General features: G+C 28.2%; 1 protein-coding gene across 1 annotated transcript; it reads right to left on the bottom strand.

The window, feature by feature from the left end:
- Positions 1–4,638: 4,638 nt before the first annotated feature.
- LOC100785771 (uncharacterized) lies at positions 4,639–5,447 on the bottom strand. The gene has a single exon (XM_003536245.4). The coding sequence runs from the start codon at positions 5,315–5,317 to the stop codon at positions 4,901–4,903; it is 417 nt and encodes a 138-aa protein (XP_003536293.1). The 5' UTR covers positions 5,318–5,447; the 3' UTR covers positions 4,639–4,900.
- Positions 5,448–16,289: the final 10,842 nt, after the last annotated feature.

The following is a 16,289-nucleotide window of genomic DNA, read 5'->3' on the forward strand; positions in this document are numbered from 1 at the left end:
CAAAACTCCCTGGTTGGATCATATATATGGCAGCACCAAACTGAACGAAGTACTTGAAATGCTATTCGGCACCAGCTACCTCTCCTCTACGCATCTTGACAATAACTAAGGGCTAATTACTATTGTCAACCAGACAAATTTGAAATTTTATGCATTTAGAGTTAGATATATTTTTCTCTTAAACAATGACACTTCACCAAGCTCAATGCAACACTTCCATTTGTCTCAAACATGTGCTTTCGTAATAAATTTTGAGGGGTCAAAATTATACATAGTTCACAAGGCAAAATAAAATAAAATTACACAATTATATTTTTCTCAAAATCAAGTTCATAATATAATTTAGTATAGCAATTAGAGTCGATGACTTCATCAGTTATTTACTAAAAACAGGGAGTGTGTTCTTTTACAAACCGAAAGTTAATTACGTATATATGCTGAAGATTACCAAATGTACGTAAGTAAATCACAATTAAAAAAAAAAGAGAGAGACAGAGAGACCTATACCTACAAATTTTCATTAGAATTAGATAATAATACATATACTTATCAAAGATGGTTGAGACTTACATGTGTAGAGACATTATTAAGGAAGATTAAGCTAATAAGTATTTGGCTAAAACTCGAGCCCGAAATGATAATAATTCCCTAAAAATATATTTGATGGATGTATATAAAGTATAGACCCCTCAAAGTGAGAGTATGCACTATTGGGTCGGCATACATGATACATATGGTATAGCATTCATGTATTTTCTAATTTTCCACGAGGAACATCCTCTATGCCGTAGGCCCCACCTGGCGGTGGATCTGCATTCTTGGAATCCTTTTCGTGACAATGACGCATCCTATGCTTCTAACCTCTCATTATTCTTTTCTCATATAATAACTCATAAGTTGTGAAAGGTGATAATCTTCTTTGAAACTTGTGTTTTACTAGTTGCTTACCAATTTATTTTCTATTAACATACTATAGCATCTCCCTCTCTATGCTTGCGCTCTTTGTGTATTCCTCAACTTGACGAGCCACTATAGTTTACCACCCAACTTTATTCCTTATCCAACTTATAATTAAAGTATACTCTTGGTGACTGGCTTATAGATCAAGTTCTCTTTCTTTATATTGGTTCTTCATTCTTATTTTGGCTTCCAGAGTTATACTCTCCATGATGTCCATCGCTATGACTAAACTTTTTCCTCATTATTTTACGGTCACGCCAACCTTTTAGGACATCGGGAAGAGTAAAGACAAAGAAACGTAAAAACGAAGCCATGGGATAAAATGTACATGCGCAGGCAGAGAGAACATCACATGCCAACAACATAATTAGTTGACATTGATTGATTAGTTTTATTGTGTACTATGTACTTTCATATATGTATATATACGCTACAAAAACTTCATTTCGTAGATTCAAGGTTTCTTTCTTTAATTTTTTTTAATTATGTGTGTTTGAATTAGCTTTCAATTCTATCTAAATTAGTTTTTAAGATCAAGTTGAAGGCAAAAATAACAAATAGGTATTTCAACTTTTTATAATTTTCCACCATGGTTTCAAGGGTCAAAGTTTATTTTAATTAGTAGATATCCAAACACATTGTACGTAATGTATCTAGTTGGAATGGCCATGACGTTTGGAACAAAATGGCATATCAATACAACATACTAGTGCCCTGAATATCACACTTGTTCTTTTCCCTTTACCAATGGGTTGCCAATGATTGAAGTAGAGCACGGAGATATTTCTATTTGTTATTTTCAGAAGTTTTTTTTAGTTTAAAAATACATGAAAAATTTATATATGATTATAATTTTCTACTGTAAAAGAGTTTAAACTAAAAAAAAATTAGTATCCTTTTATAAACTAAAAAAAGTACCTCGTAATTTTTTTTGAAAAAAATGTTATAAAAGTGTTTTCTTTATTTTTTTAAAGAAAAAACCCTACCCTATATAGCGCCAAAATATAGTTATGTATAGCTACAAAAAGTTTGTCTTGCAAAAGGAGTTATTGCATGACATTGAACTTCGAAATTCGAAATATTTCACCAGTGACCTTTCGGGTAAAAGTTTTTTTAGTTTTTTATTAATCTTAATTATCAACATAAATCGAACTTGGCATTACCTTTATTTAAAGAATGACTATTGTTTATAATTAAGGAGAACACATTATACATACATGTGGTAGAAAAAAGAGAAGAACATACACAGGCCACAACATTAAGTTAGCTAGCTAGGTACCACTGTAAAGGTAATGGTAATTTTGTAATTTCATTATAAAAAACAAAAATATTTTTTCTCTTCATATTTATGGTAAGATACCCTGCTGTAACATCATTCTCAGTATTTCTCCTTTTATATTTATGTCCTTTTTCATTCACTGGTTGTTAAGTAAAAGTAAGAACATGATTAGGTTTCACTTTTAAGATATCTGGCTTGTTTGTTAAATATAAAGTTTTAGTTCAGCGGCCTATTTATTTAATAGACATAATTTGTTTAAACCTTTACCCTAACCTGAAAACTTAATTATTTGATGACATATTTTATAATGAGATTTGATTTTTTTTATCATAAATCAGATTTGAAAAATAGATCAATATTGGCTCAAAATCGACAAAAAGTGAAATATTATATATATATATATATATATATATATATATATATATATATATATATATATATATATATATATTTGTAGAAATATTTATTAGCTAGAATAACAAAATTTAATTTGTACAAATAGTTATTAATTAGAAGAAGTAGTTTTATGAAGAGTTAGTCTTTGGTAAAGCTACTCTCTCTTTAATAACTCTCTGTGTTTATTAAATTTGATTAATTTAACTGTTGAATATTTTGATATTAATTCAATGATCACGTACACCAAATTTTAAATAAAATTATATCTTCAGTTATGTAATTTTATAGTTTTATGCGTTATAATTAATATTTTCTAAATTTTTTGTGTTAAATTAAATTTATTTATTGAAGTATCAAATAATTTTAAATTTGTATAATGGCTCAATACTTTTTTACGTCTTTTTAATTTAACATGTACAAGAGTTATAAAGCTATAATAACTACATTACTAAGAGTTAGTCTTAACATACCTTTATATATATATAAAACCACTTCTTATCAATTATCAATATCATGATGAAACAAAAATATATTTTGTCTCATATTAGAAAAAAACTAATTATAAAAAAATGTTATTTTAAATTTTTAATACAATATTAATTACTTTATTTAATATATACTTCTAATAATATTTTTGAAATGTTGATGTTGTGTTTCTGGCAAAGAAGATTAATTCCACTGAAAATAGACCATTCATTGAAGTGAAATTAATAATACACTTAATTTTGTAAAATTAATATACATTTTTATTTATTATTAGATATTATTGACCTATGTAAAAAAATTAGGATGACATTTATGACAGAGAGAGTATAGTTTCTTTTTTTGATGATGAGAGAGTTACATTATTGTAATGTAAATATTAAAATTAACGGTCAATTAATTCCGTCTTTCTCTTTTTCTCTTAATATTGACAGGGAAATTAACTGATGTATTGGGAGAGACATTTGAGAGATAGAGAGAAAATTAATAGACAGATATTAAACTTTTATAAAATTGATTTCATTATTTGTTTAAAAAATTGAAGCATTATCAGGCCATTAATGGTTGACGCCAGACAAATTATTGGTTTAGCCATATCGAGAAAACTACTCTTGGCAAGATATTTGCAAAGATTATATTCATACAGCGATCTTAAAAGAAATACTATAAGGTGGATTAGATAGATCAAATTCACTTGGTACCAAAAAACAAAAAAGAACAAATCTCTCTCACCTTGGTGAGTTGCACGGTAAATCTTCCACATTCAGTTGGCAAATTTTCAAGAAAAAATTATAGAATTCTACTAGGAGGGATAAAATTCAAATATGGCGTCTAAAATATTATTCTCATCCTTTTCAGGATTTATATTATATTTTCTTATAAAAAGACAAAAACTTAGCTAGTTTCAAATCACAAGGTACATAGCACTTCTCACCACTTATCTCTTCCATCTGTTATTTATTCCATTTCACAATCTCTCTCGCAGACAAAATCAAAAGTTCTTTCATCAATCCCGAAGCGGTGACAAATACTTGACCTTATTGTACACATTCAGGCATAGTTGTCAAAGCACATACGCACATAATTAACAATTCACGAAGTAAATTAAACACCCTATCAAATTACTCACAAACTCCATGCTTTCTACTAAAATAGCAGTGATTAATTCCATTACGTAACGTAAGCCACCAATCTCATCTACCTTGTCTTCTTCCATCTTTCAGAACATTCATTTTCATTAATTTAATTATGCTCAACAAAATACCGTAAACGCAACAATTTGATCGATCATGCAAGAAACCCAGAAAACAGAATATATGAATCGCACAGGAACAATTGAACTTGAAATTCAGAAAATTCTACTCTTCTGCTGGTAATTAGAACCAAATTCATGAGATTCACACACAAAACAATCCACATAAACAAGAATCGAGCTCGTAATCCAACATAATCAAGAACACCCATCAAACCAAACCAAACCATAGAAACAAATTGCAAAAGGTAATCAATTAATTGAAGGATTGGAGACAATTCAACGCTATGTTGATTCTTTCGATTAATGAACATATACTATTCGGGATCCAATATTTCACATCTTATACAAAGTGAAATTCATTCATATAACATATGAAAAAACCAAAATTAAAAAAAAAAAAAGAAGAAGAAAGAAATTGAACCAAAGAAGTGGAATTGGATGAAAAAAAAATAAAATTGTGTAATTTACGTAGTTCGACAGGGTCGAAGGTATGGTTGTTCGAGGAAGCTAAGGTTGGAAATTTTTGATCATGTACAAGTGCAGCTCTTCTTAGGAAAAGTGGATCTGAAGAAGGCGTCCATGTCCTCCTTATTCGTGACATCGAAGAACTGAAACTCATCAAGAAGTTTTCTTTTGCAGGAGGCGAGCTTCGGCTTCCTCGGCGCCGGCGGACACGTCATCGTCGCTGGAATTTTGCTCTCCTTCGAAGTCGGAGTACGGTAATTCTCGTCGTTGACGTTGACGTTGACGTTGACGGCGACGGCGACGTCGACGATGGTGGCTCCGTCAGTTTCGGTCTCGGTTTGAGTGATGACGGAAGAGACGGCGTTGCGGTCGTCATCGTCGGAGGGGAGGTCGTCGGTTTTGACGACGGCATCGGCGGCGGCGGCGGAGGCGATTCGGAGCTGGGGCAGGTCGTTGTGGAGGTGCAAGTCGGTGGACATGGTTTCGATGTTGGTGGGAAGAACGCAGAAGAGAATAAAAAAATTACTAAACGTGAAGTGCGTGAAACAGCGTTTGTTGGCGTTTATATAGACAGGGTTGGGGGGTTGAAAAACTTTACGGAAAGCTTTCAAAGCGTGCGTTAGAAGGTAGAAGGGTGAATAAGAGAGAGAATGGTAGGAAGTTGAGAGAGAAAGATAAGTGTTTTTGGTTGGAGGTGGGGTAACGCCCTATCACTATCATCACTAACTCTTTTAATTTTACACTTCAACTTTATTTATTATTCAACTATATCTGTGAAATTTACTCTTTTTTTCTTTCAATAAACTTAATTTCTTTAATTAGCTTTTCTTTATCGTCTAATTCTTAATTACATGTAGTATACTCGCATAAACTTTTTAAAAATTGAGAATGAATTGAATTTGATTGTCCCGATTTTAGATTAAACGGTAAATTTAAGCATTTTGAAAAATACTATTTTTATTTCATTAGTTTAAAATAACTGTTTTATAAAACTGGACTTTCTTGTTTCTAGCACTGCCACTTTTCATTATCCACGTTAGCACAATTACTTTTTCTGGTGTTTGAAACTGGATTTTAAGAGTTGGCAAACTAGGGGTTGTATAAAACGACAGAAAACTTGATGATGTGAACAGTAGATGAAACCTGAACTAATTCCATTTATTATCAATTAAAATTGTGTATTAAAAACTCTTAACTAGATGTAATTGCTTGCTTAAATTCTCATATAGCTAGGGAATATATTTTCATAAATTAGCACCTTGCTTTCTATGTAAAACTGAGTTAAAGGAGTTTAATAGTAACAACAGTGAGGTTAAAAATAGTAGGGTTTTATTAGGATGCATTAATAACCTTTTTAATAAAAAATAAACCATCTATGATTCTTTCAAATAATACCCTCCCACGACTTGTTACCATAATAAACCTTGTTTAATGGTGCTTATTTCTTTCTTTTGTGGCATTGATTCCTTACGGAAAATTTTACAGCTGGGGGCATTTCAGACTCCATGAGATAGCATAGTTTATAGTGAACGACAAATGAAACTACTCCACGTGTAAAATAAAAGTTGTTTTGGACAAAAATGCCCTTTTATGTTACATATGGTAGTCTTGGCCACAGCAGATAAAACAGACTTTTCCCGAGCGAATGTCACGGCCCCTTGCTTTTACAAACAGTTAATAGTGGAACGTACAGCTTACGTTATAGGCAAGAGGATAGCTATTGTCGCATGGTCCCGTTACCACGCTCTTTCAAGGGCGCGTGATTAACAACCTCCACTCATTTTTCTTTTTATTTGTCTGATTTTGCAGGCAAATGTTCAATGTAAGCTGTCTATTTTTCTTTTCCTTTCGAGTTTTCATGATTATTCAGATTCATGCATATTAAGGTATTTCTGAAATATAAGATTTTAAAAAAATTTGAAAATATAGAATATAAATATACTATTTTCAAATGATGTTCACTCGAAACACAGGTCTACCAATAAAAACAAGTTTAATACGTACACAATTATTATTTTGTTAATTATTAAAAATAAATAATTTAATGTGATATTTAAGAAAGACACGTCTGAACTGGAAATCATTCTAAAACTGCATAGGCAACATCTTAGTTCTATGTCAAATTTATAAGTTGGCTTGTAAAGAAGCAAGTTCAGTTATCCACTTGTTAACAACGGTATCTAAATCGTATGTTGACTTTTATTGTTTCAATAGTATTCATATTGTATTAAGGGATGAATCTACTTAATTTCAAGATTTAGGGGGCAATTGCCCACATTAAATTTTTATTTTTTTAATATAATATGTACATGTAGTTATAATTTATTTCTATAATTTAAAATTTAATTAAAAAATAAGTTATAATAGGAGTTTTGTCTTCACTAATTTATATACGTGAATATTGTCTCACAACTAAAAAATTCCGGATCCATTACTGATTATATTGTTTAGTTGTTTTTGAACGAAATAGTACGTGTATCTTTCATTAAAAAAATTGACTTTTTGAATAATTATTATAAAAGTTAATAAATTTATGTTGTTATTATTAATAATCATGCAGAACATTTTATGCTATTAGTATATTTTAATTAAATTCTAGAAAAACACCTAGTATCATTTATAAGAAAATATTGTTATTCAATATATACGTAATCATGTATAAAAAATTACCAAAATTTATAATAATTGCTTTAGACATCATTTTTTGATTAATTGACAATGGTTTTTTTTACATTGACATTATATTAATATTAAACTATGATACTTTTTCTTTTAAACGTGAGACTTTTTAATAGAACACAACAAATGATAAACATCATAATCAATCAAAGTTATTTTATTTTACATTGTTTTTTCAAGTTTTTAAAGACTAAACTTCAATTAGGGGGATTAATAAAATATGTATTTTGTAATTTCACTATAAATCTTCATTAAAATTAGTGGCTTTCCAAATTTTATATCAGCGCGAGCCTTAACTTCTGTTAGCACGAGAGGCAAGATACATGAATGATTAAATATGATTTTAATATTAGCCATTTATTTTAATCATACGGTTGAAATTCATTTCTCTTATATTCTTATGTCTTATTTGACACATTTTTCTCTTTCTTTATGTATACAAATGGATTACACTTTAAAAAATTATATTGTCATTTAATTATGAATTGACATATAGTTGAAAATTATTTAATTTTGCAGTAACTAACAAAAGTCATATACAAGATGAATTCGAATTAGTTGACGATGTAAAAATTTAAAATAGATTAACTCAACTCGCCTAACTTAATTAGCCCACTCTACATTAGCTCGCAAAAAATTAAGTGCACGGTACTAAGTACTAACCCACTCTCAGTATGTAGGTTGAAATGGTTAGTCTGTCTTTTTTAAGATAGGGTTGGCAAATCTACTCACTAAAAGTGAAAAGAATAAAGAAAAATGTTAAACATTTAAAAATTAAAAGTCATAATTATTTTAAAAGTCATTATTTATAAATAATTGATATTTTCATAATTAATTGATAACTTAAATCTTTACGTTATATTTATTGAAATTAAACTAAAATAATATACGTACCCAAATAATGGTAAAAAATTGTCCACCTTATCGTCAGAACTTATGTTCTCCATATATCAAACTCAACATAATTAAGCACCAATTTGAATTTCACGAAGCTATCCTAATTAATTTTCTAAATAACGTATGCATGTTTTATGCTGAGCCCACTATATATACAGTATTGTCTCACGTGCTCCCGCTCATCCTTGTATGCCCAATAATATCACCCTTTTTTACTCATTTTGTTTATCCAGTGCATGGCCAATAGTATATATTTATTGTAAATTTTATGAATTATGAGTCTCTTAAAACGGTTCATATTTCGAGTTATACGGAACATTAAAATTTGATATGTATGTATGAAGGCTTTAACAATAGTGCATGCCAATTTTTTATCCATATATAGACAAACAAAGAAAAGGGGGGGGGGGGGGGGGAGCTATATATATATATATATATTCTCTCTTTTTATATACACGGATATATATATATATATATATATATATATATATATATATATATATATATATATATATATATATATATATATATATATATATATATATATATATATATGTCATTCTTATTTTTCTGTCCTTTCGTGCTACATGATTGACAAATGGCTATACTATATATGTACATGAAAATGACTTTATATTCTTCAATAAGTTAATTTGTTTATGTTTGGTCCTAAGTATGTTGAGATGCAAGCACGAAATTACCGCAAATACTACCCATAATCATGTCATTACCTTGTTAATTAATAGAAACTTGCTTGCCAGCCATTCTTAAAATCAAAATGTTATTTTGATTGTTTATAATTTTACCATTCCATAATTGAGTTTTAATTTATGATACGTCCTTTTGTTTTTAAGAAAATACTAACACCATTAGAAATGAGTGATATTTGTTTATTTGTTTACTTACACTTCAAGAGCGGGAATATATTGAATTTAAACTTTTGCCTATTTTCAATCGGTTTTTTTTGTTAACAAATTAAAGTGTTATTTTATTCGATTACCTCTCGGATGAGTGAGATAACACAAATAATCTAGTTAAGACTGTAAGGCCTTTTTAATTATTTGATGTAATTTTATGGGATGGTCTAATTGCTTCCAAGTAAAAATGAGATTAAATAATTTTAATCCTTGGTAGTCCAATAAAATTATATAGAATTTTGTGCATAAAAATTATATAAACAAATATGTGTAATTTTATTGGACCACTTGGGATGTGATTGTTTAACCTCATTTTTAGTTGAGGTTAGTTAAACAAAGCCGTAATTTTAATGAATGATCAATAATTAATTCTTAATTACAGGTCTACAGAAACTGTGTACTGATTCTTTTTTTTTTACGAGGATTGTGTACTGATTCTAGCTAGCTGTACAGAAACTATGTACTGATCAAATTGGAGAAACTAATTACTAATACTTTTAAATATATAGTTGCAAGTAATTTGTTTGTCTAAGCATACATATATAACTGCTTTAAAATCTTCTCTGACTATAATGAAAACAATGGAATGCAATCTCGTAAGATCGATTTTTTTGGGTGAAAACATAAGATAGATTTAATGCACCGGGTGTATTTTTCTCAGCAAACAATTGAAGTACGTACATGAATCTGAAATGTATATAACGATAGAAGTGTATAGTATGTAATCTCGAAAGGGTTTGGAATATATAGACATATTAATTATTTAAAATATATTGTCCCCTGTAAAATGGCATTAACATGTGTTGGTAATCTCTTTGTCTGTTGCGGAAAGATGGGTCTCATTAGGTGATCCCATCATGGAAGAGGGGTGTTCGCTTTCATCCACCCCATAGCAGATGCGCGTGCACATGGGCAATGCATGCAAAGAAGACGACCTATCTTTCTGTGCCTTGTTCTTTTCTCTCTCTCTCTCTCTCAATTTTCTTCTTCGTGATCTTTCTTTTGATATCATTAGAGGAGCATTGGATACCATCTTAGAGCCTTCAATACGCCCATCTACTCCTCTCTATAAAAAAAATAAATTGTGTTTGTTAGTGTGGATTGGGTTTACCAAATACCAACCCATCATCAAATGAATCTTTCCACGTGCATTGTCTACTTACTACACATTTATGTGCTTGGTTTTCACCACTAATCATGAGCAACCACAGTTATATTTTTTTCTTCCCTTACAAATCCATTTTATATTGTGCTGGAATAATGGCCTACGTTGTGCAATTTACGACAAAAGTTTTAGAACTTGATGAGCTTTTCTTTCTTTTTATTTTTTAAATAGGCAAAAAGTAAATTTATTGAATATGGCATGTGCTGTGCACAAGAAGACTTAGAATTTCAGTTATAAAATGTGTATAATAAAGTATAAAGTTTTCAACAATGAAGTTATTTTTTACTAGAAAAATTTAATCACAATTTTTGGGTTTCGAACAAAAAGTAAAATATACGTAATTCGATGTATTATAAATTATACACTTTACTCACACCTTCACATATATTAACATAATTTCATTTCAATGCATTATAGGTCAATGTAATTTTTTTATGATTATTTAATTACGTTTAAACATTATTTTACAAATTATATATGACAAAATGTGTATTATAAATTGTGGTTTGTTAAAAAAAACATTTTTAATTTTCAGTAAACAATTTTCTATAATTTTTCCATTAAAATGCTTTTATAAGGAATGTCTGATCTCACATTTTAAGTTTAATTTGAAAATTAAGGGGAATAACTTGCACTTGATTATAATTTTACATGTTAAAAATAATTTCATTTTAATGCATATATTATGTGTAAATATAAAGCTATTATATATTAGTGTTTAATGTTGCCCAAAATATGAATGGATAGGTCTATATATTTTCCTAGATCATTATCAATTACTTTTATTTTTTAAAATGTATGATTGATGAGGATAATTAAATGTATTTAAAATTAAAATGATTTTGACGAAAAAAATGTGGAGACAAAAAAAAAATGATTTTAAGCATAAGACCAGTAAGAAAATCTTTTATAAACTTTCAGATATAAACTAAGGGAATTTGCGTTAATTGATTAAGCAGAACGAACGGATTGTTATAAACTTGCAGATTTAATTGCCTATGATTCCTCTAGATGGAAAAACAAAATGAGGGAATCCCAACGCTAATAACTCGAATGACTCATGTCAATTGAATCACATGTTTAGTAAATAATATACCATATAATTTCACGTATTATAGAATTTTCCTTCTTTTAAAAAACAAATTAATATTTTTGATATATTACTTACAAATTATATTTAAGTATTGTATTTTAATATCTATGCAAAACAGTATTAGTAATTATTCTTAAAATTGTTAGGATTTTATTCTTTAATCTATTTATATATCTAATTAATTAATGCGTTTTTATTGTAAGATATTTTTGTAAATAAAAGTAAATATTGCAGTAAATAATCTGAAAGGAGTTTTATAAATAAAAAAAGTCAAAAAAAGCTAACAGAAAACCTTTTACAAATAAGACCATAGTAGAAGTATCTAAAGAAATTCATCGTATTTACATTATATAACATTTTCTTATTTAGCTATTTTCTCACCATTCTAATATGTACTTAGTTTTTGACTTATACGTACATGCATGCCTTCAGGCTTCAGTTATGTCATTATTGATCCCTATGAGTAATGACTCTGGCTGGTGTCGCACGTGCAGAAAGGTTTTACAATGATTGTGACTGCACCCTGCAACTCCCAGGTAACTGCTTCATTACTCTCTCCATATATATGTATATTAATTAACTGCAGTCGATATAGTTTAACAATAAAACAGACAAAACTTCAACATTCTTAGTCTTTACCTGCTTAACTAACACTTTACTCTTCACCCCAAAGTTAATCTATAATTTTGACCTTTTGTTAGTTCTTTTACCTTTTCATTTTTAATAGTTAATATATGCTTTATGCTGTTTCTAAGATAGAAAAACTAGTGGCCAGATCCGAAGAAAGTATAAGAAGATTTCATGACAAGCCATATGTATGTGTGTTAAGGTTTTCTTTCCAATTTTCCAATCTGTCTTTTTCTTTCACAAGCTTGTGAATCAAGTTTGCTCTGGACGACCATGCACTATTTTTTTCTTTTATTTATTAGTAATGATAAGGAACCTAACATGCAGGTTGAGGTGGTGCACATTGCACAAGATCTCAGAGACATAAGACACTAATTCTTTTCCTTTATTTGTAGAAAAAGTCAAATTTGAGGATCTAACCAATATGTGATATGTTTTTATAAATACAGATGAATAAAAATTAAGTTATTTATGTAGATTCCAGTTAGTAGTTATACTAGCTACTGGCACCGAAAGACATAAAGAAAAAGGAATTAGCTAGAAGACCATTCAATATTGGGTAGCGAATTTTGAATCCCTGTATTGTTGCTTGCTTGTTCACACAACATGTTGTTCTCCAGCTGGACTGTTGGCATTATTTGAGGTTCATGTTTTGGCTGATATAGGATAAGCTTAAGCATGCCCATGTTGAATTGATGATGATCCCCTAACCATCGTCCTCCATTGCTCTCAAAGGTATCCTAAGAAATCTAGCTCATTTAAAATATCTTACCAGCAATTCCAACACTAGAAAATACTACGTAGTAATTCTCTAGCTCGGTTTAATTGCACATTCCACGGCTCTGTTTAACTAGTGCTTTTAAGAAAGGAAAAGAAAATAAATAAAATAAATGATATTCTTCCATAAACATAAATTAATTTATGTACATCTAACTTTTGTAGAATTTCTTTTTTATGTAACTTTTACAAAACTTATATATATATATATATATATATATATATATATATATATATATATATGTGTGTATGAGTTGGTTTTAATTTATGGGAAGAATTTTTAATTATTTTACCTTCTGGTTTTTGTTTTATATAAATAATTATATACACACACATTGAACCTTAATTATAACTTTAACAACCTTTGATACACATTTTATAATCACAATTGTCTGAATTGTATTATAATGGTGGCTTGGGGCACGAGATTGTAGTGTCTAGTAGAATTAAATGTACAGAATGACAAAAATCTTGTCCACTAATGACAATGAAGTCATAAATTAATTAACAACCTACAATTGTGACAAAAATGATTTAAGATTCTCAACTGGAGTAAGAATTTTAGCGGAGTAGATTGAATACAATTTCTCTTTTATTTAACCTGCGTCTTGTCAATTATACATAATTCAAATTCATAAGTAAAATTAGAGGAAGACTTAAATATGCATTCAATATTTGAAAGTATCATTCTTTTAATCTATATATATTTAAAATTTATTTATTTTCAATCCTTAAAACTATAAAGATTATGTATTTTAAGTCTCGATCAAAAGATTAAAAATATATTATTTTCAACTAAATAAGGATTAAATTAAATAAATATAAATAAAGATTAAAATAAATAAAGTGATATATTTTCAACGATTAAAACTATGTTTAAATCTCTGCATTTAAGGATCTCAACCCCCAATGGCCAATAGTACTTTCATTTTCGAATCACGATTCACAAATTAGTTCGAAACAAAAGGTGTACAGTTTCATTTCCACAGACCTAATAATTTGTAATGAGTAAAATTGCGAAATATATATATATATATATATATATATATATATATTCCCATATTATTTGGTTCCCCAAAGATATATATTTACAGCTTCCCATATGTACGTGTGTATTTGTAGATATATGAAAAATATTAATTCAAACAATTTTTATTATAATATACCATCACACAACAAATTGTCTTGGCACTCATAAAAGATGGCGACGATCTTCATAACAAAACCTTGATGTTCATGCTCATGCATGTGTCAGTGCTGCATAAAATTGAATACAGCCAAACATCAACCAATTTATCATAATGGGCTATCAAAGACATGATGATATACTATTTTAATATTAACAATAAATGAAAACGCAGTTTCTGTTTTCTCCGACTCCGAGAACGGAGAACCTAATCCGAGAGGAAGTTGTTGGAAAAATTACTGAAACGTGCATAGTTGTTTTGCTAATTAAGATATATATTTGGCCTGTAAGTTATGATGCATCACAATTGACAAGTGACTGTTTCATTTCATAAAGTGTCTTGATAATGTTGGTTGATCAGCATTTGCCCTATTTTAATAAAAACAAAATTATTTAAAATTACTAATAAGTATTATTTCAGTAATTTCTAAACAAACTTAACACAAGGTTTTTTTTTGTGTTAATTAATATCTCTCTTCACTAAAATTATAATTTGAGGATTTCCAAAACCAAATACCAAACATACCATACGCCAATTTTCTTTTATTTAAGTACATATATGCTATATATCCTAAAGAAAAGTACGTATGTGCTATATAGCTAGCTGTATTTATGTAAGCCTCGTTTCATCGGTTTTCAAGAGCAAATCACGTCCATTCTGTAGTTTTCAATATTTATGTAAGCCTACATTTGGTCACGTCATTTAAAAGGAATCCTATGAAACTAGGAATTAAAATTTAAAATTGAAAAGATAAACCATTATTTTAAATGTTCAATATACAAACAAATTTGTGAGATGGTAACCGCATTGTATTTAGAGAAGGAAAAAAAAGTAACGAAGTTTAAATTTGGCAGAATAGGATAGTTAGAAAGAAAACCCAGTCCTAAATAAGATTATTTAAATTATAATATAAGATCTTTCATACAATAATAATTTAAACGGTAATAATATAAGATTATTTTTAAAGTTTTAATATATTAAAAAACATTGAAATTTTATTTAGAGATAGAGATAAAAGAGGATGGATTGAAAGATCGAATATATAGATAAAGATAAAAATAATGGTAATTTGATATAGTTGAGAAAAAAATTACCACGAACTATATGTAAAATGTACCTCAAGAACAGAAAAAGTGGAGTCTATAACTATTCAAGTTAGGTTAGGGGTTAAACAAGTAACTATCAGTTCAAATTCAAATTCCGTGTCCAACAACCAGTAGACAAAATTTATGAATGTTACTTAATTAGAGTATTGCTATATCATCTTACTAACTTCTTAATACTCTATAAAATAAATATTAAATGAAAAATAATTTTTGATATATAAAATAGTCTTTAAGTATTTTACATTATATATATATATATATATATATATATATATATATATATATATATATATATATTGACTATTTATAATAAGATATAAAGATCAATATTTATTCCTCTTATCTTACATAATTATGTTATTTGGAAACTACAGTTTCTTTGTGATTTTTTTTCTTTTTCCTCTATGACTTTCAAAATAAACAAAAAAAAATCTCAGTTTTATTTTATTTTTAATAAATTTTCACAAAAGTCACTATCTCCCACTATATATGTTGAGTTTAATAATTCATTGGCCGCAATAACATGACTATAGGATAATTAATGAAAACGCTTTAGAAGTCATTATTGTTCACAAAACTCATCCATATCTTTGGACTTTGGTGACCGCACTTGCACAGATGAGACGCATATAATGGGTATCCTATGCTACCCAACTTGTTGGCTGTGGTGTCCAAAAATTACTTCAATAAAAAAAAAATCAAATTGAGTTGGTTTTAAATTGTTTTAATCAACTTGATTTTATATTAAAATAATTAAACTAATTTAAAAATTGATTTAAAATTAAATTGATTTTAAAAAATTAGTTTTAAACTGAATTGATTTTAATGAGTTTTAAATTAATTTTAAGAGTCAGAAATAATTTTGAATTGATTTTGAATTATTTTTTTTAAGTAAAAAATATTTAAGTAAAATTCATTTAATCGAATTGATTTTATAAAATAGTATATTTCTTTTTTCTTGAATTAATTTAAAAAAATCAATTTAATTTAAATTGGATTATAG

The sequence above is a fragment of the Glycine max genome, chromosome 10 (genome assembly GCF_000004515.6).
Source record: "Glycine max cultivar Williams 82 chromosome 10, Glycine_max_v4.0, whole genome shotgun sequence".
NCBI classification, from domain to species: Eukaryota; Viridiplantae; Streptophyta; class Magnoliopsida; order Fabales; family Fabaceae; genus Glycine; species Glycine max.